Raw genomic sequence first — 21,403 nt, forward strand, 5'->3', positions numbered from 1 at the left:
GAGGCAGATTATGACATTAAATTCTAACTGGACTTGATGACCTAGATCACAACTAGACAGGATCAACCTAAGAGCCACTGAAAGAATTGCAAATGTGACATGTGGGGTGCAGAGACCCGAAAGTGTTTTCTATCACATTTTAACGACTAAAAAAGGAACTACTCACTTTTAACATTCTGATGATCCCAAAGTACCAAGTATCTTGATTTCCCCAAGTTTGGGAACACTAACTAGGACTCAGTATAGCTAAACCCTGACATTTTACAGTTATTACAAGTAAAGCAGGGTACAAAATGAAACGCTAGCCGCCCTTTGCCGCTTTCACATTCAGAACATACTCTGTCCTGCTGTCGAGCCCAGTAAATACTATCTGGTGGGAGGGACTAGCTTCAAACAGATGTGTGTGTTTTGGAGCTCTAACCTTCTCTTCCCACATGATTAAAGCTATTCCTTTATGGACACCACAGGGGACCAGTCACCAGTGCATATTTTAATATAAACCCCAACACTCATGTTGTGTTGGTTCTGTTGTTATTAGCCAGTCCTTTCTGCAAGCTCCTGTCTCCACTAATTAATACTCTAGGGCCCACGCCTTGGATTCTGCACTCGTCACATAACCAGCAAGAGTCACATGCTAATTAGAGCAGAGAAGCTTCCAAGCTGGTTCAGATGACTGACAACTCCAACTACTGTTTTAATTTGCTTATGAGGGTTTTCTATTGCTCACCTACAAAGTGGTAATTTTCCAGGGATCGCAAATCATAAATGTGCTCTCTGGCGCTTGTAACAACTCGCTCCGATCCATTTCTTATGAGGTAAGCGAGGAGCAGCAACGACTGTGGAAATATAAAGCACCAAATGACTTAATGGAATAAGCTCTAGAAGAGCTCTGGTACACAGCTACACAAACACAAAACCCCAATATTACTAGACGGGAAAACTTCATGTTAGTGGTAAGGAGTGTGCCCTTTCATTACCGTTTGACCAAAACAGTTTGAACTTCAACCTGAAGTTCCTCTGATAACTAGTTAATAATTACAAACTACCTAGTCATTGGCCACTTTAATTCAAATTTTTTAAAAAATAAAAACAAAAACAAAACACCCAGTAATTCTGACATTCAACACTAAGTGTGTGATTTAAATGAACCTGGAGACTTGGGGGACTGGCCCAGCTTTCACTGTGGGCATTACAGAGTCAAATACCAGGGACTTGGGGAGATCCTTCTGTCTCTACAGGACCCTGCACCACTGTCCTCATATAAAATCTCATTTTGAAGCTAGTAAGGTTTCAAAACCAAAAAGCCCACAAAAGAAAAATTGAGAGTTTGAGAACACTTTGCTGAAATGTCAACTTCAGGGGTGCTAAGGGGCGTGGCTTCTCTGCTGAACTAGGCAGACAGGCTCTTGCAGTCTTGTGAACACAGCAGGAACACTCTTTTCTTTCTCAAGTGAACCTTCATTTCACAAGCATTCGATGCCTGAGGGTCTCTGCAGGATGATAAAACCAAGAGTACAAACCTACATTTTACTACTCAGTTTTGGGGGTTGGTTTTGAGACAGGGTCTTGCCATGCAGTCCTGGACGGCCTCTAGCTCACAGTAATCCTCCTGCCTCAGTCTCCTAAGTGCTGAGGTTACAGCCCTATGTCACCATACTCAGATTCCACAGTTTTTTGAAAAGAAGTCCAACAATATTTAAAAGCCCTCATTTTAGAGAAATTTATAAAATTTATAGAAATTCCAGAGAATATCTTAGAAAAAAATACCATAAAAAAAACCAGAATTTGTTGGACGTGACGGCACACACCTTTAATTCCAGTGGGAGGTAGAAGCAGCCAGATTTCTATGAGTTCAAAATCAACCAGGATTACACAGAGAGACTTTGTTGTCTCCGGACCCCTCTAAAAAATTCATAGAATGGGGAGTGATAGCTGGGGAGGTTTCATGATACAGAACCATGCCAACATGGAAACAGAAGTTTGGCTCCCTATCACCCACGTAAATAGCCAGGCAGGCCTGGCTGCCACCTAATCCTAGTGTTCAGGAAACAGGGTCCCATGGCAAGCTGGCTGCACTAGCTGAGTCAGAAAGCTCTGAGTTCAGTGAGCCCCGGCTCAGAAGCTAATGTGGAACGCCTGAGGAAGACACGAGGCAGCGCTCTGGCCTCCACACACATTCAAACACACTCATGTGCAATACCCACACATCCACAACAAAAACCTCCACCTGAAACAGGTTTTGAATCCCAAGAGCCAAAATATCTGAAGTTTCAAATGTGAGCACTGCTTTGGCAAGCAGCATGTTAATATAAATCCTATTTGGCACACAGCGTGCACTGGAAATAAAATTTGAGGAGCAGGAAAACATGATGAAAGAGAAAGCCTATCACCTTGTTTTAGAAATACAGAAATCGAAGTGAAATGAAATGAACCTGACAGACAGTGCTTGCACAATGGAAGTGTCAGCAACCTACACATGTCACAGTACCAACCAGTGTCCTTCGCTGTCCTGAGCACTATCACAACACAGCCATAAATTAAACAAAGTTTACACAGAAGTGACAAACATGAGACTCGCTTTTAATCTCAAATGCTTACGTAGTAAACATGTATATGACTACAGATTCAGTTCTCAGAAATATCCAAATAATTTAGTAGGGAAAAAATTGAAGAGATAATAAAAACCTTCCATATTTAAAAGAACACAAGTATGCAAACCCTCTGTAGTATGAAGAGCTGCTTGTGACGGAAACAAAGCAGGCACAGCCACTCTCGTGTGACTGCGGCAAGTCTGGACTTAGTGGACAGCAGCCGCTTGTAAGCTGTCAACACTCACTCTGTGGCCCCCACCGTACCTTATAAACTCTTCTCCAGTTCTTTTTGTTGTCTTTCAGCATTCGGGACCAAAGCATGTTCATAAGTTCTGGGAACTGTTCGTACATAAAAGTAGCCCTGCAAGAAAGGAGTTTTCCTTAAGCATTTGTAGTAGGTTAACTTTGACAGTAGGTGGCAGGCTTGCTCTAGGTCCTTTAGATTACCCAAATAGCTTAAAAAATAAGCCTAAATCAAATTTCAATGACATTCTTGCTAAATACGGCTCCTCTTATTCTGCGCAGCATCCAGAACATCTATAAGACCAGAAAGCACTGTGTCATGCTGCAAGCTTTTCACTCACGGCCTCGGTGCCCCACATTATTATCAAGAAAGAAAAACTTTATTGACTTTTACTTTAAATCATTTATATGTATTCTTCAAAATTTCCATGAGAATTCTAGTGAATCTCTAAACTTGACGGACACATTTTTAAAAGCTAATTTTTAATAGGAATGGAATCTAAATAAAACTCTCCACACCATGATCAAAATGGATATGCAGAATGTATGACTGTTGTTCAACAGTTTAAACCTGAAAGCAAACTTCACTTTCTGTGTAAAGACACTTTGATTCTTCCTGCGCTGTTGAGTCAAATCACCACTTACTTGGCAATCTCTCCCATGAGCTGCCCAGAAGGTCCCCAAGGATCATCATTCGTTGCTTCTCGAACTTTAGACTCAATCTCTGAATAATTCATAACCACATTGGTGCTGTAGAGAAAACAATGCACACGTGTGAATGCACACACACATACATACACAAAGATTAGCATCAAAGCTGAGCAACACATGAAAACTTAATCATGATACTAGTGCTGTATATGTCCTAATGAGTGGCCTCTATGGGGTGGGGCAGAGGGCGTCTCTGTGCACAGGCCACCCCAAGGACACCACATTTCAGGCTTAAGTTATCCTAGGAAGGGCTGGAGAGATGGCTCAGAGGTTAAGAGCACTGGCTGCTCTTCCAGAGGTCCTGAGTTCAATTCTCAGCAACCACATGGTGGCTTACAACCATCTGTACTGAGATCTGGCGCCCTCCTCTGGCATGTGGGCATACATCGAGGCAGAATGTTGTATACATAATAAATAAATAAATCTTAAAAAATAAAGTTATCCAGGAAGATTTTACTTTCAAGAACACAGGCGAGAGATCCCATCAGCCCTGGTATGAGCCCAGGAGAAACAGCTTGAACCAAATCTCACAGACAACTGAACATGCTAGAATAGATCACGGAACTAAGAAGTCAATTTCCTCACCAGTTGTGCTTTACAAGAATTTAGTTTCGTGTTTACAGGAATTCTATTCTCTCCCTCGTGTACTTCACCTGGGCGAGCTCTCTAGCACCTCCTTGACTAGCTCACCCTATGCAGTAAGCAGCAAGGGGCGGGAATGGTTCTGCTCTCACAGCCTCAGGGCCAGCTCACCTCTGCCTTTCTCCCCACCCCTATCGACAGGATCTGCTCTCCTGAGTGCTGCAGCTGGTGAGGGGCAGGCCTAGCTTTTCCACTCTCACGACCCAAGGGCCAGCTCTCCCAGCTGCCACAGGCAGCAAGGGGCAATAGGTAAGGGGAGGCATTTCTCCTCCGTCCGCTATGTAGTTTTTTAAAAGTCATCAAAAAGTTGTTTTCTAAGTCCAGAAGTGGCAGCTCATGCCTTTAATCCTGGCACTGGTTAGGCAGAGCAGGCGGATTTCTGAGTTTGAGGTCAATCTGGTCTACAAAGTGATTTTCAATACAGCCAGGACTACACAGAGAAATCCTGTCTCGAACTACCCCCCCCCCACCCAAGCTGTTTTCTAAATAAGGAAGGAGACCTTTTAAATCTTATTCATTCCTTCAAGTACTGTAGCCTGGGTAAGATACCAATAAACAGATCCATATCAGATATATATATATATATATATCCTGGACACTTCTTCCGACTGCACCAATGTCTGATAGCGTGACTACAAGTTATTTCTTGAGATCCCACGACTCCTGCTGCCCTTGAAGACTATTAACAAATTTTCCTAAAATTCCAGTGATGATTGTGTTGACAACAATTTATGAATAAATAGTAGTGTCCCTCTTCTCCTTAATTTTATCAACAATGGAAAAAAACAAAAGTGAGTCAGCCAAAACCAGGTCTGCAATATAAGATGCTACAAAACAATATATTTCACACTATAGTTTATCCTGGTGGCTGAAGACTCCATGGCTGCGGGCCATGTAGCATGCATCCAAATGTAGCTGGGAAAGTGAGCAGTACCAATTAGGATTACACTCCACCTTGCACTTCGTTACAGAGCTTTCCGCTCAAGGATGAAGGGTTTGCACTCATGCAGCTGGCAGTCCCACCAGAGCCAGAGCAGTCAGCAGTGCTGAGGCTCCCACAACACTGCTTCCCTTGCTCCTGAAGAGGCCCATGGGCAAACGAGAACCTTTCAAAGGCTCTTAGCTCAAGGCCTGCATGCTGGAGCCCTCTGTGTTTAGGAGAGGTGGCAAAGGGCCAGCAATTTAAGAATTTCCTCATTTCCTTAGCTAAAAAACAATGGGAGCCATTAAAACATAATGTTGGTTATAAAAGACACCCACAGAAGTATCCTATGTTGTTACTATGATAGCAAAAATCTAATACTTCCACAAGAACACTGTTCTAAAGCTATTTTTCAATAAAACTGTTGCTTTCAGAAATGAGCAAAAATAATACTTTTTTTTTCAGTTTCACTAACTCAGAAGTAAGTCTTAACTAAAACAAAACAAAGAACACTGTAGTTAGGCCTCATTCCATGCATTTCAAAGTACCAGTTTCTAAAAAGGTAAAAGCAGCATAACCCTTTGTTATTTGGATGCTCTCAATGTTGGACCTATTCTTAACATCAGTAACATTTTAAAAATGGAAAACAACTCCCTTCAAAAATAAAAATTAGAAACAACTTTAATCCCAGGTAGCTTAATTCTAGATCTTCCTAAGATGGACAGAGACATATGTCCCTGACTGTTTCAGTTGCTGGAGGGGCTCTCTAATCAGTGTTTGGACATACAAATTCTAGAAAACCGTCTGAATTTGGCTAAGCTGGAAACAGCTTCCCAGGACCTGGGCAACTGTGAATCAATGAGTTTCTGGGCTTGTAGCAATCTGAGCTCAAACTCTGGACTGAAGCTCTTTCAGAAGGTGAAAAGAACAGGACAAGTCTCACCACCACCCTCTTCTGAAGGGCGGCACTACAGAGACAGCCTTTAAACAGTGGCCCTGCTCTTCATTCCCCATTCCCTGACCACCTGAGAAGAGTAAAAAATCAAGTTGTTTTCCTTGCACAGTCCGTGTCCCGGTTACAGGGGCAGAACTCCCAAAGGAAGCAAGGTACCGCCGCTTCCGAGCCATGGTCAGCAAAACCATAAGGGGGACATGAGCGGCAACAAGTGATATTCTCTAAGGCATTTTCAAGAACATGATTTACTTAAAAATATAAGCCAAGAGAAGTGTGGAGAAAACTCAGGACCAACTGTGAATGAACAAACAATGTGGTACCAAGCACTCACTTCTCCTTCTGTCTGTCTGTCTGCCTGTTTCTCTCTCTCTCTCTTTTCCAAATGGGGTCAAATGGGTTTGGACCCTCATAGGCCATCACCCTTTAAGTCAAAGCTTACAACTTTGCTCATCCCAAGATCATGAAACATTAGACCTCTAAATGTGTTTTGTCATATTCAAGTGTACAAGTTTAAGATAGAAAGACAGCCAGAAACGGACCCAATAACTTAGTTCCAAGCAACAGTTTCAAGTAACAGTATTTTCTTCATTCTGTCTCAGATTTTCCTAAGTCATCCCCACAAGCATTACTAACCGAGGGAAACTATACAATGTTACTAAAATGCACTCCAAATTCTGTGTCACAGTTGGCTACATTTTAACTATTACAGGTTAGAGACATGAGGATGAGCAACAAGGATACTACCTGCACATCCAGTGTTCCTTTACCTGGACAGTGAGTGCCACAAAGCAGCGACTGAAGTATGTCACCTAGTGTTATGTGAATAAGGCAGTGCACAAACTTACGTTCCTGCAACTGGAATAATATTTTTAAAACAGGAACTGAGAATTAAGTCTACATCTAAGTAACCTCTTAAGATGTCTATGCCAGAAGAACTTCAAAAGGACATTCTGATAATGAAGTTTTGTGAAAGTTATGTTTCCTGATAAATGCCCATGTCTCACTTCTGCAACACCCACCTGGAGACAGAGGCAACAGGATCAGGATCAACACAGCAGGCTGGGCTATGCTGTTAAGACTCTGCCTCATAAAATTTCTTTAAATGTTACAGCACCCCAATTAACAGAAGAAGACATCAAGTATGGGTACTGTACTGCTCGAAGAACTTAAAGTTGAAATTATGTTTAAAGATACACTCTCAGCTACTGAATTGCTTTTGTTTTGTAAGCATCTATTAAAGAAGGAGCAAGTGGGAGTTAGAAAGATGGCTCAAGGGTTACCAGTTAGCACTTTCTGCTTTAGCAGAGGACCAGTGTCCAGTTCCCAGCACTCAGGTATGCAGTCCGCTCACCAAGTTCCTGCAACTCCAGCTGCAGGGGACCTGATGCCTTTTTGACTTTTTGCAGCACCAAAACACACATACAAATAAATAATAAGTCTTTCTTTTTAAAAAAAAAGAGATAAAAACAATTTTTTTTCCTCTCTTACAATACATGTTCTCTCTTTCTCTGTGTTACATGGCAGTCAGAGGACAACCTGCAGAAGCAGACTCATCTTTTTTCCATAGGTGATCCCTAACAATACACTGTAAGTGAGAATAAAGTAAACTTTCAGGGCAAAGCCCTAACCTGAAGACTATACCCTTTGTCTGAACAATGCAATGGCTACAAAGGCCCTGGGAGCAGGCGGTGAATAATGCTATTTTCTCGCTACGGGGTGGCCCATATTTAAAGCTACTTACATTTTTATTTCTCAAAACAAGACATTTTTATGATTAGTACACTTTACTCATTGACTCTACAGAGCTGACACAAACCTCGTGTATATGTCTATGTAAGCATACTCACTGAGGCCAGAAGAGGGCACTGGATCCCGGAGTTAACTCAAGTTCCCTGCAGGCACAGGGGCTCTGAAGAGCTGAGCCATCTCTCAGTCCCCAGAGATGACTCTGAGACAGTTTTCCCCAAGGCCCCCAGATTGGAAATCACCCTGAGCTGTGAGGTGGAACACAATAATAGACTTGTTCCCAACCCCACACAGTATATTCGGGTCATGACAGAAGTATAAACTATGTCTTTGTTTTGTAAACTTTCCAATTTTTTACTAAAAATGAAAACTTTCAACAGAAAGTCTAGTAAGAAACTATTGCGTTTTAGAATTTAGCACAGAGGTAAATGCAATGTCAGAGAATAATCTGTTAACTTAGCTGCCGCTGACATGGACGGATGACACCACCTAATACTTTCTCTTCTGGTTCTAAACTGTCTTTCTCTAAAACTTCCAAGAGTAAAAAATAAGCATTCCAAGTTGGGCATGTTGACCTATATCTGTAATCCAGCACCTACAAGGACTCCAAGTTGTGAAGCCAGCCTGCATTCTGTATTGTGAGATGCTGTCTTTTTTAAAAATATTTATTTATTTATTTATTTATTTATTTATTTATTTATTTATTTATTTATTTATTTATTTATTTATTTATTATGCAATATTCTGTCTTTATGTCTGCAGGCCAGAAGAGGGCACCAAACCCCATTACAGATGGTTGTGAGCCACCATGTGGTTGCTGGGAATTGAACTCAGGACCTTTGGAAGAGCAGGCAATGCTCTTAACCTCTGAGCCAGTGAGATGCTCTCTTGAAGGAAGGAAGAAAGGAACAAAGAAGGAAGCATTCATTCTAAAACCCTGTAATTTTACTGTGCGAATCAAAGAAGTGTTTGTTCCCCCACTTAAATGATCACATATCTAACACTCCAGGAAAATCCCCACCACTTCATGTCAGTGTGGAGCAGGCAATAGTAACCAAACTCATGTATAAATTTCTGAGATTCATAAAAACCAGTTTGCTCGTTTCTCACTCTAAAACTGTCCTAAAATGTAACTAGAAGTTCTGTTTCCACAAAGCACCAACTTTCTGATTGCAGCAAATGGTAACTTAATCGGGCAAGTTTTCAGGAAAATCCTTGAATAATTTATGAGACAGACGTGCTAAGAAAATGACATGAATGGGACAAGCCAAGAAAAACATCCTGGTGTCAGCAGCTAAACCCTGAGCTGTAGGAAGATGCCATTTCCCTTTCCTTACTCTCCAGGGGTGAGCAGCACTAAGCAAAACAAGCTAACCGACAGCAGTCCTTTCTCAGACTTAACACGGGCCTTGGCCCCAGGAACTACTCCACAACACAAGGCCACAGTAAAAGAAGATACTGTACACATGTGTGTTTTCATCAAGCTACTTCATCGTTTACAGCCATTTTGTATAAGAGCAAGGCAATACACAGATTTACTCCATCAGTGACTTAAGTTACTGAGGAGTGAACTGATATCTCTGGTACACACCTACTGTTGGGTCTCTAAACAAACCGATCACTGGCATGTCTCAGTCTCCTCGTTTACTAAGTCCCCATACATCATTATTATGGTGACCAAACAGTATGTACAGGCAGTTAGCTGAGTTTTCTGATCCACTTGCTGTTTTAGGTTGAGTGTTTAACCCTAAATATGACTTCATATGGACTGAATATGAAACACCCTACTGACTCATGTGTCAAAAACCTGAACCCTGCTGGTGACCGTATTTTAGGAGGTTCTGGAAACTACAGAAGACAAGGTCTCTCTGGAAGAAGACAGTCACTAGGAAAGGTCCTCTATCTTTACTGGCTGCTAGAATGTGAATCTCTGTGCTCCACCTCCTCCTTGTCCCAATGGCCTGGCACTGCTGAGACCATGAGCTAACAAGCCCCTTCCTGTCTGGGATGTCTGTCAAGTAACTGGTCACAAACACAAAGAAATTGACTATAAAGTCCCTCATCAGAAGGGTAAGAATACATGTGATGCCTAATTCTGACTGTCTCAAAAACAAACAAATAAATAATTAGCAGAGCGTTGGAGAGATGGTTCTCCGGTAAAGAGTGCTTCCCGTTCTCTCGGAGGGCTTTCCATCACCCGCTTCTGACAACTCACAACTACCTGTAACTCCTGGTACCGGCATTCCTTTTTGGACTCACTGGGCAACTGCACTCATACCCACAATGTATACAGATGTATAGCCATATAACTCAAAGTCAAAGTCAAACTCAATTTTTAAAAAATAATTAGCAGAAGCTGGGAGTATGGTTTGGTGGTACAGCACAAGGTCCTGGGTTCAATTTGCACTACCAAAACTAACCAATACCCAAAGTATTAGAAGTCTGAACTCTTAAAATATCCAAACCAATGTCCATATAATTACTCCATGTGGCATGCGGCTGAATAAGGGGTTTTAGAAGTGCCATAAAACCTAGTTTCCTTTCCAAAGACATAAATTATACTATGAAATATCTGGATAGTCACTAGGTCTTACTGATTTGTGTGGAACTCTGCTCACTTCCTAGGAGGGGTGTTGCTTTTATGATTCAGGCAAACTTACAGAAAATCTATCACCAAACAGCTTCTCTCATGACATGGCAAAGTTACTTTTTTCCACAGAGGCACCATGCCGGCTAAGACTGAAAGATCAAGCTTATCATGGCTAGCAAAACAGAATAATTACCCTCAAGAAGTAGAATAAGAAGTAACTCCCATGTGGGTAAAATTCCAATCCTGAGAAATCCCTTACCCAGAAAAAGTTCTCACAAAACTTTATGAATGTGTTTAACAACTATATAAAAACATATGCACGTGGAGAAAAAGACACCCCCCCCAATCAAAAACCAAACCAAAGCTCCAAACAAGATGCCAGTGAGCAGAGTGGGGTGAATGGAGATGGCCAATTTAAAATGTTTAATATTATTTAGACAATAAAAAAAAACAGAGAAAAAAAAAACAGTATCAAGTTTTGCCCCATTTTCTAGCAAGTGCTGGATGGCTGGACAGACATAACTGCTGGGAATCTTCCCAGCTCCTTGGTTCGGCAGTCACCCATCTACAGATGGACAGCTGTGCTCGCTGTTCTCACCTTCTGGCCAGAACATCTGGCCATCACCAGGACACTAGTCCCTACGGATGACAGTCACAACCCCAAACAATTTCTGTTTTCTGCTTTTTAAAACCTTTTATGTTTCTCAGCTACTTTAAAGATTTGAAACCATTTTATTTCCTCTGAAACAGCAGTCTAAACAGTTCTGGGAAAATTGTCACTGGGGATTGACGACGGGTACGCCCTGAGAAGAGGGTTCTCTGGGGAGCTAGGCAACACCGGATGCAGAGAAACTTCCCAACTGTACTGCTTCTGAGACCCGCCTAGACTAATGGCTCACCCCAAAGGTGACAGCACTGTACATTCCTCACACTTTTGAGATAACATTTCTTTCCTTGAACATCGTGTCTGAATGTCCCCAAACCCACCTTAATATGACTGCTGTAAATACAAGTGCCTCTTCAAAGTGTCAAATACACGTCCACCTCACTCTTCCTTTTTTCTTCGTAGGAATAACTTTCCCTTTAGTCCTAAGTTTTTATTCTGACAACTCTTTGGGAGTACACGATGGCTCTGTGGGTAAGGGGGCTTGCTGCCAAGCCTGACAACCAGAGTTCAATCCTTGAACTCAATCTGGAAGAACAACCAAGTTCTGCACTGTCCCCTGTCATCCGAGTGTGTGTCATGGTGTGCTTGTGTACATGTACACCCAGGCACACACATAATAAAAGTAAAAAAAAAAAATTAACTCTTGGGCTAAGATTTCAGCCTTTTAACTTGTCTCAAGTTTCACCTATTTGTGGTGTTTTTAAAAATCTCAGTTGTTCCTGAGTGTCATTTCACTTTCCCTACTTGCTGGCTTTACTTACCTACCTTACTTTATACTGACACAAAGTTGCACACATGCAGACAGCTTCATGTTTTGATGCAGTTATACACCAGGTGGTGTAGGAGGTCCTTTTGTTTATGTGTTGCTTTCATTGATTAATCAATAAAGAAACTGCTTGGCCTGATAGGGCTGAACTTAGGTAGGCAGAGAAGACAGAACTGAATTCTGGGAGGAAGAAAGCAGAGTCTGAGAGCTGCCAGGTCAGACATGCTGAATCTTTCCTGGTAAGCCATGACCTTGTGGTAATACACAGATTTATAGAAATGGGTTAAATCAAGATGTGGGAGTTAGCCAATAAGAGACTAGAGCTAATGGGCCAGGCAGTGATTTAATTAATACAATTTCTGTGTGGTTATTTTGGGTGTAAGCTAGCCAGCTGGCTGGAACAAAGGGACCCTCTCGTGCAACAACCAGGTAAGACTCGCACCCGTCACTGTGGGCCTCAAAAGGCCTGTTCTGGGCGCACGGTGAGCAGTGACAACGTGATGACGCAGTCAGCAAACCTTCCTGTCCTTCTCCATTCCTGTATTGACTACTGTGCTGGGGACCAACCTAGGCCCTTTCTCATGCTGGGAAGTACTCTGGTTCACACCACCTATGCCTCTTTCTCCAAGACACGATCTTACTGTGTAGTTTAGGCTTATCTGGAACTTGCTACATAGTCCAGGTTGACCCACCACCTGAGGCTAAGATTACTGGAATGTGCCACCATTACAAAGTGTCCCGAGCATCTTTGTAACAACAAACTCATCTCCTCTCAATTTCTTCCTCTTTCCCCAGCCTCTGCTAACCACTATTCCCTCTAGTTTCCACTTCTGCAGTCAGCTTCTCTGTGTCTAGCCCATTTCCCCCATCGTGTTCCCCAGTTTCATCTATGATACTGCATAAGACAAGAACATCCCATGGTGGAAATGTGCATCATCTTCGTGTAGCAACCAAAGCACACAACTGATTTCATGTTTTGGCTGCTGTGAATGCTTCAATAAACATGAGAGCTCCGTGTATCTCATCAACAGACTATTTCCTTTGGACATACACCTGCAAGTGGGACTATGGAGTTATATGGTTGGCTTGGTTTTTGTTTTTTTAAGGTATCTTTAAAAAATCTTTTGTGTATAGGTGTTTTGTCTGTATGTATATTTGTGTACTATGTGCATGCCTGGTGCCCAAGAAGGCCTGAAGAGGGTGTCAGATCCTCTGAATCTGAAGTGGAAGCTAGAAATTGAACTCTGGTCCTTTGGGAAGTGCAGCCATGCTCTAACCACTGGGCCATCTCTTCAGCCCATTTATGCCTAACTTTTGCTTTAAGTCTCCATACTATTCTCTGTAATGGCTGTGCTAGCTTACTTCACACTCACACCCAACCTTCTTTGCCCCAACCCTCTGCCATCTTAACCCCTGCTGTAACTGGGCTAATGTTACATAGCACATGGGGTTTGCTAAAGGCATTTAACCTTTACTTTAATCCCTTCAAAATTCCTATATTTTAATTTCTTTTCTTTCGTTTCTTTTTTTCTTTTCATGACAGGGTTTCTCTGTGCAACAGCCCTAGCTGTCCTGGAACTAGCTCTTGTAGACCAAGCTGCCCTCGAACTTACAGAGATCCATCTGCCCCTGTCTCCCAAGTGCTGGGATTAGAGGTGTGCACCACCACCACCCAGTTACATTTTAATTTCTAATCACCACTTTAATCATTTTATGCCAAACACCTTCCCCTTCACTCTGTGCTAATTGTATTTGGCACTGAACAGATAGGCAATAAAGTACTCAATGGGATGAATGGATGGCCCCTCCACATGGCCTGACTCTGGACCAGCAGCACTTCTCTGGGCCCTGCACCCTCGTGAAGAGATGTAATATTGCTCACAAATGCCAATTAAAGATGCATGTGATGTTTTCAAAAGAATTAACTTCATCAAATCCCAAGAGTAAAAATGATTATTTTTGTAAACCAGGGCTGTTTTTAAACAACAGAGTGATATTTTTCTTTGTATTATTTGACAAGGAGTAATATGAGTTCTGAGCTCATTAGAAGGCTGGGCAGGCTACATGCAGCAGCTGGAATGCTTACAGCCTACTCGTTCACTTCTGTATTAAGCAAACAGCTCTTCCCTTTGACCAGGAATAAGCCCTTTCAGTCTCCTTAACTTGTGGTGGTGGCCAAGTTAACCTCAAGCACTGTCCTCTTGCTTCCGTGGGCACTCCTGCCTGAGCTAATAGCTTGAGCACTGCTGCTGGTGACTCCTCACATCTCCACCAACTGTCCATATCCTCCAGGTCTTTCCCTGGCCTTCTACATTCCTCTACAACGCACCTCTCTACCTCTTTCGCCCACCTTTTCCCCACCTGGATTGCCAAAAGCCCTAACTAGTCTAGTCTTTCTGTGTCTATTTACAAATTCCTACCACACTTGAGCCAAACTCTTGATCATATACAAGTCTTACTTAAAGTTAGCAAAGGCCACCCTCCCCCTTTGCTTTCAACTCAAAACCCAAGTCGCTTGACATGAAGTAAGGTTCTTGTTGGATAACAATTTACCTCTCCAGTTTCAACACTCAGCAATCTTTAGGTTGCTTGCTTAGGTTTTCTTGGTTTTGTTTTTAAGTTCTTTGCTCTACTGCTAACCACATTAGCACTTGGTTTTACAAATGCCACTTCCTCCAAAAAACCTTCCTGCAGTGCTCCAAACAGGTGGAGTCCATCTATCTATACCTGCCTTCTACAACTGATCTGAAACAAAAACAAGTGTCCTGCTTGTTTCTTTCCCCTGCCCTGGACTTAAGACTATGACACAGTATTCTGCTTACTTAAACCCCTAGGTCCTGAAATAGGCTTGGTGACAGCAAATATCAAACCTTTACTGAACAGTCTCAAAACAACACCACCACCAACAACAAAATAAGTAAATAAACAAACAAGAGGCTGTGACAGGAGGACACAGCAGGGGATGAAGCAGATGAGGCAGAACCAAAGTTAACTAAACTCCCTCTTGGGGACAAAGTGTGCAAGCAGAAACAGCGAAGGCTGTAAGAGCCCCATCTGCAACACCACACACTGACAGGAAAGCACAGAGCTTCTCAGTGAACCCGAGGGCTTAGAAAGAAACCTGCTTAGGCAGCTGGTTTAGAATTTCTTTGGTTCCGACCAAAGTTCTGTCACCTGATATCAAGCCTACATGAGCTGGAAAAGTTCAAGGAAACCATACACAAAAATTTGGTTTGAACATCTCTTCAATTAGTCAAAATGTTAATAAGCTAAAAGACAGCAAAAGTTACTAGGGATCGTGTCAAGTTCAGCTGCAGCCAGAACCAACAAAGATAGAAAGAGAAAGAGTGTGCTCTAGCCCAGTGATTCTCAACCTTCCTAATGCTGTGACCTTTTAGTACAGTTTCTCAAGTTGTGGTGACCCCAAAACTAAATTATTTTTGCTGCTGCTTCCGAACTATAATTTTGCTTCTGTCATTATTCTTACTGTAAATATTTGATACGCAGGATATCTGAGATTTGACTCCTGTGAAAAGGTCATTCAACCCCAGAGGGATCTTGACCCACAGGTTGAGAACAGCATTCTAGGTCATCTGATGAAAAGTTGTTGACCAGCTCTGATCTCCAGCGATCTCTGGTTCTTCTTGGTTACTTGTATGCTTAAGTGCAGTCACATGAAGTTGGCTAGTAATGGAGACACCAGCCCACTAAGCACACCCATGACAACCAGCAGAAAACTGATGCTTTCTGGTTGGGCTTTTAAGGTCGCTGGGTTTTTGTTTGTTTTTGGTACCTTTTCTTTCTTTTTAATTCTTCTCTCATATATTACATCTCGACTGCAGTTTCCTCTCTCTCCCTCCCCTCCCAAGGTTGCTGTTTTTATAGTTTGCTGTTAATTGTTGGGCAGCAGCCAAGGGTGTGGTGTGGACTCCATACTTGCAAACTGACTAAGAAACTAAAGTATACCTGCAACCCTAAAACCAACAGTCATGTGCTGTCCTGATCTCTTGTGGACATGTCTGTGCAAAGCAGTGTCCACCATACTGGTTCTCAGTGGAGGTCAAGGATAACACCGTGCCCTCGTTCACTCAGTACAGATGTCTGTTGTCTATTCAATAACATGTTTCCACAATCCTGCTGTTTAAACAGCCCACAAAGGCAGTGCACAAGTGCTGTTCAGTGGTGCTCTAAGTCCAAGAGGGCTGGACAGTGCCTCACAGAGGTATGTGAGTTACAACGCTGTGTACAGGGGTTCAATGAGATAGATACAACATATAAAGTTAAGGGTTGGGACTGGAGAGTTGGCTCAGTGGATTAGAGCACTCTGCTCTTCCAACGACCCAGGTTCAATTCCCAGCATCCATATGGCAGTTCACAACTAGCTGTAACTCCAGACCCAGAAAATCAAACATCTTCACATAGACATACAGGCAAAACACAAATGCACATCAAATTATTTAAGAAAAGTGTCTTACATCAGAAACACACTTTTGGAAGGTTATGGATCAAATGAAGCAAATGTTGTGGCTCAGGCTCACAGAACCTAACTCTACCTTTTTCCCTAGGAGCAAGCACATGGTTCTTGCTAACTTTAATGATGATAACTTTACAAAATTGAACAAGGACTGACTGCTGTTTCTTATGCACTGGTGACTTAAGGTTCAATTTCTACCATCAAAAACAGGTAAATGGACACATAAAATCTGACTTGAGAAGGGAATGCATAAATGAAATTGAGTTGTATTGGACAGAGGTGGGCTGGAAGGTAAAGAAGTGAGATCAAGAGATTAAAAGACATCCACCCAAAGCACACAGAGGATGAATGCAGGAATGTCCTAATGAACACCACCACATGGTAGGGGACGGTTATTGATGTTGCTTTTAAAAGATATCGTAAAACCAGGGGTCATTTGGGGCTTGGATAGAATTTGGTCTGTCACCTGAAATTACCTCAGTGGCAGGAGCTGTGTCTTAAAGAAACAACTGAAGAACAACATTAGAAACCTACAACTTAATGGGATACTCGAACATTTAGTTAAGCCTCCTCCCTCCTCATGCTGAGTATTACATGAAGAGCCAGGCATCACCACAGACGCCATTTAAAACATGAAGAAAAGTCTTCCACGTCTCTTTCTTTGCATGGAAACTTGTTTACTAAAACCCTTCCATGCTGGAAATGTGTTCTCCGCACAATCTGTTCCCATGGAAGAAGTGCGCAAAGCTGCCATTGCCTGTATAGTGATAAATACTCTTGGGTTCTCTCCAAAGCACAGAAAATCTGCAGCAAAGCACAGCATCCCTGGCTCCACTCTCTCCCCTATAAAACGGCTGTATTTGTTGTTCACTGTTTTTTTTTTAAATACACAAACCTGGTAGTTAAGAGTGCTTGCTGCTCTTCCAGAGACTACAGTTCAGTTCCCAGCATCTACATCAGGTGGCAAGACAGCTAGAAGGTGGTGACAAAAACACGCAGGTGCTGTGGGAGTATAAACAAGAACAGCCCTTACAGGCCCATATATAGGAATACTTAGTCATTAGGGGACGGCATCACTTGAGAGGGATTAGGAGGTGTGGCCTTGTTGGAGGAAGTGTTCCACTAGGTGAAGATTTTGAAGTTTCAAAAGTTCAAGCCAGGCTCAGTCTCTCTCCATGCTGTCTGAAGATCAGGGCATAACTCTGTTACTTCTCCAGCACCATGTCTGCCTGTATACTTCCATGCTCCCCAAGAAGATGATAATGGGCTAACCCTCTGAAACTGTAAACAACCCCCAGTTAAATGTTTTCTTTTATAAGAGTTGCTTTGGTCATGATGTCTCATCACAGCAACAGAACACTGATTAAGATGAGTGTTATGTGTATGCGTTTGTGCCTGTGTGTATACATACACTTAACACACAAATAAAATAATATAATATAAATCTTTAACACAGAGAACAATAATAGAGTGGGTAGGGATTTATTTAATCCCTAAAGTCAGGTTTTGTTAGTATCCCTATTTTACAGAAGGTAAACTGAGGTACAAGGTTAAAGTCTCTCATTCGTCACATAACCACTAAATGGATGTGTTGAGTACCCAAGCTCAGGGAGTGTGGCCTTAGAGCCTGTGCTATTCAGTGTTGTCATAGCCATGACTTCAACAATCCTCCCCGATCAGTATACAACTCAGCACCAGGAGTAAGGGACATGCTTGGGGTCATTTCACTCCCTTGCTTTTCAAAATCCCTCATGGGTATCTTAAAGTATGTAGGACAAATCCAGATTCCACACACATGACTTACAAATCCCCATAGGCACGACTCTTCCCTGCTCTGCCACATGCCGTCCCATTGTCTGCACGCACAGAACCCCTGCTTACTCTCTCCTCTTTATATACTCTATTTTTCAGTCTTACTGGAAGCTCTGCATTTCTCAGAAGGGAAAAGCCCTCATCATCACTCATTATCAGAGCCTCTTCATAACCCTCCTGAACATCTAGTGTTCCTTGGAATTTACTTTTATTTAAATGTGTATGCACATGCCTGCTTATCCATAATCCACGTGTTTGCAGTACCCACGGTGGCCAGAAGGTGGTGTTGGATTTCCCCCAGGACAGGTGTTACAGGTGTTTATCTGCTACCAGTGGCTGGGAACTGAGCCCAGATGTTCTTTAAGAGCAAGTACTCTTAACCACTAGCCATCTCTCAAGCCCCAACTATTGTTTTCAGCCCTGTCTCTACCTAAACATTTTCACAACTTCAGTACCACAAGAGCTCCAGGTCAAAGATAATTATTCATTCAATAAACTACCCTGTGGTTTCCTGTATTCCCTGTTAAGACACTGTTCCTTTGGATGTGGGCATCTGCCACGAGACACATGCCTTTTACTAGAGTTATTCATCACGGATTACATAAGCATAAAGAACAAAGTTAAAAGACAGGCAGAGAGGGTAAAGGTACTTGCTGCTGAGCCTGACAACCAGAGTTTAATCCCTGGAACCAACATGGTAGAAGGAGAAAACTGAGTCCCACAAGCAAGTGTACGTACGTATGTACACACACATACACACATACACACACACACACACACACACACACACACACACCAATAAAACAAAAAACAAAGTCATTTGTTTTTTTAAAGAAAAAATTTAAGGGATAGGCTCCATGACAAGATTTTTGTCTATCCAGAATATGCAAAGTCCTGAGTTTGGTTCATAGATACAACACACACATACATTTACTTTTGCGTGTTCAGAAAATACATTTTATATTTACTCACCATGTAGCAATTATCTACCAAATGAGCAACATCTGTACCTGAAGCTCTTTCATTTAAGATTTAAGATTTTTATTTAACTGTAATGGGGGTGGGGGTGGGGACATAAACACCACAGTGCACATGTGCAGGCCAGAGGACAACTTCTCAGAGTTGGTGCTCTCCTCCCCGTTACACAGAGGACAACTTCTCAGAGTTGGTGCCCTCTTCCCCGTTACACAGAGGACAACTTCTCAGAGTTGGTGCCCTCCTCCCCGTTACAAAGAGGACAACTTCTCAGAGTTGGTGCCCTCCTCCCCGTTACACAGAGGACAACTTCTCAGAGTTGGTGCCCTCCTCCCCTTTACACAGATTCTGGGGATTAAACTCAGGAGAGCTTGCACAACAAGCAGCTTTATCCACTGGGCCATCTTCCCAGCCCAGCTCGTCTATATTCTTTTGTTTTTTATCTTCTTTCTTTCTTTTTTCTTTTTTAAGACAGGGTTCTCTCTGTGTAGCCCTGGCTGTCCTGGAACTTGCTCTTATAGACCAGACTCACAGTTCCGACTGCTCTGCCTCTCAAATGCTGTGTTTAAAGGCATGTGCCACCTCGCCTGGCAAGTTCCTTTTCTATTCTTAATGTTAATGTTGAAATTAATAAACTGGGGCTAGGGATATGGCTCCCTGCATAAAAAGTTTGTTGTCAACCATGGAGACCTGAACTTGAGGGCCCAGCACCCAAGCAAAAGCTGGCATATGTGACTGTAACCCAACACTGAAGGGGTGGAGACAGGCAGATCTCAGGGCTAAGTGGCCAGCCACTCTAGTGAAATGGCTAACTCTAGGTTCAGTGAAAGACCTTGTCTCAAAGGGGATAAAAGGTGTGTAGGACAGAAATGAATGAGAAAGACAGCCTGATACCAAACTCTGCCCCCCCATAAGTGAATAGCCACAAGCATACAACATATACACACAGGGAAAAAGTAAGAAACTGCATCTGTGCTGCGTACAGTGGTCCAGACCTATAATCCTAGCACCTGGGAGTCTGGAGCAGGAACACTGCCAGTTCAAGTCCAGCCTGGGCTACAAAGTAAGAACTCATATTCTCCAGCCTCAGTCTCCTGAGTGCTGGCATACATAGATTTTTAATCGGTGGGAAAATGCTACTCAGAACACATAGCCAGTTCCTCTCCAACTTTATTCAAAATGATTACCTATTTCAAGTAAGTTGTGGTTTAGTCTGGAAGGAAAGCACAGCATCTAACCTTAGATATCTACAGATCCACCGCCAGTCAGCTCTCCCTTAGACAAACTTCAAAACACTTACTTCACACTTGTAGTTGCTAAATGAAGCGCCAACAGCTAGCATTCTAATTACAACACCGCTGCCATAATTGACTCTTCCTGAGCAATCAGCTAAGGCTACAGGAGGGCAGTGCAGCAAAGGTGCTGAACACAGGTGCGGGACAGGAAGTGCTACTAGCAGGCACGCCGTCCCTGAGAGCGACTTATTGACATAATCAGAATAAATATGCTTTGATTGTTGTCTGTTCATATCTAATTGGTTTAAGGAGAGCAAACTGCATTGCTGGAGATAAAAAAAAAGGAGAAAACAGATAGATAAATGTGTTCTTAACCTCCAAGTCTCTGCTCTGAACTAGCTGTCTTCATACACGGCGTTCGGTCGTCTAACATGAAGCCAGACTGAGGATGGTGCTTAGCTGGCAGAGGGCTGCACATTACAAGCATTTTTTTAAAAAAGAGGGGCACAATTTAAGTAACCTCTTCATGTAGATCAGAATATGTGTCTACAGACACATGGGGTGGGGGTGGGGAATGACACATGTAAACACTGAGCAGTGTGGAAAGGGATTCAGGAATGCCCCGTCATAATTTCTAGAACTTTCATTTCAAAATACCAAGGTTTAAAAAGTCAGGGCGCTGGCTGCTAGACAGTGTCTTCTAGACACGACAGGCAAGCTGCAGCAACGAGATTAACAGTGTGGTTGCTGAAACAAGACCTGGATGGTGACAATACCTGCTGACACAGCAATGTGGACCCAGAAGATTTCACAAGTCCTTACCTTAGATGAAGAAACACAGGCAATCAGTGTGCTGGGAGAGGGAGGGTTAGTTTTTTCCAAGGACAGGGGCCTCCTGGTAGGTTTTCCAAACCCAAGTGGTCAGTCTTAAACACATATACATATTATCAACACTAAATGGACTCAGGTTATTTTTACATATATACCTATATGTATACATGCATACATCTGTGTCAGTATGTCTAAAAATAATAATTATAGAAAAGGTCATGTATTTAGAAGGGCATGGGAGGA

General features: G+C 42.5%; 1 protein-coding gene across 2 annotated transcripts in view; it reads right to left on the reverse strand.

Annotated features, from left to right (window-relative positions):
• The window catches only part of Clint1 (clathrin interactor 1), a 56,683-nt gene that overhangs the window by 21,495 nt on the left and 13,785 nt on the right, over positions 1-21,403 (reverse strand). Inside the window, exons 2-4 of one of the 2 annotated variants that reach the window (XM_075992861.1) lie at positions 3,480-3,584; positions 2,856-2,952; positions 728-836 (exon numbers count right to left, since the gene is read on the reverse strand). In XM_075992861.1, the coding sequence (XP_075848976.1) occupies positions 728-836; positions 2,856-2,952; positions 3,480-3,584 (311 nt within the window). Of the gene's footprint in view, positions 1-727; positions 837-2,855; positions 2,953-3,479; positions 3,604-21,403 lie in introns of those variants that run through there. The other variant, XM_075992860.1, reaches the window with a different exon arrangement.

The sequence above is a fragment of the Microtus pennsylvanicus genome, chromosome 11 (genome assembly GCF_037038515.1).
Source record: "Microtus pennsylvanicus isolate mMicPen1 chromosome 11, mMicPen1.hap1, whole genome shotgun sequence".
Taxonomy (NCBI): Eukaryota; Metazoa; Chordata; class Mammalia; order Rodentia; family Cricetidae; genus Microtus; species Microtus pennsylvanicus.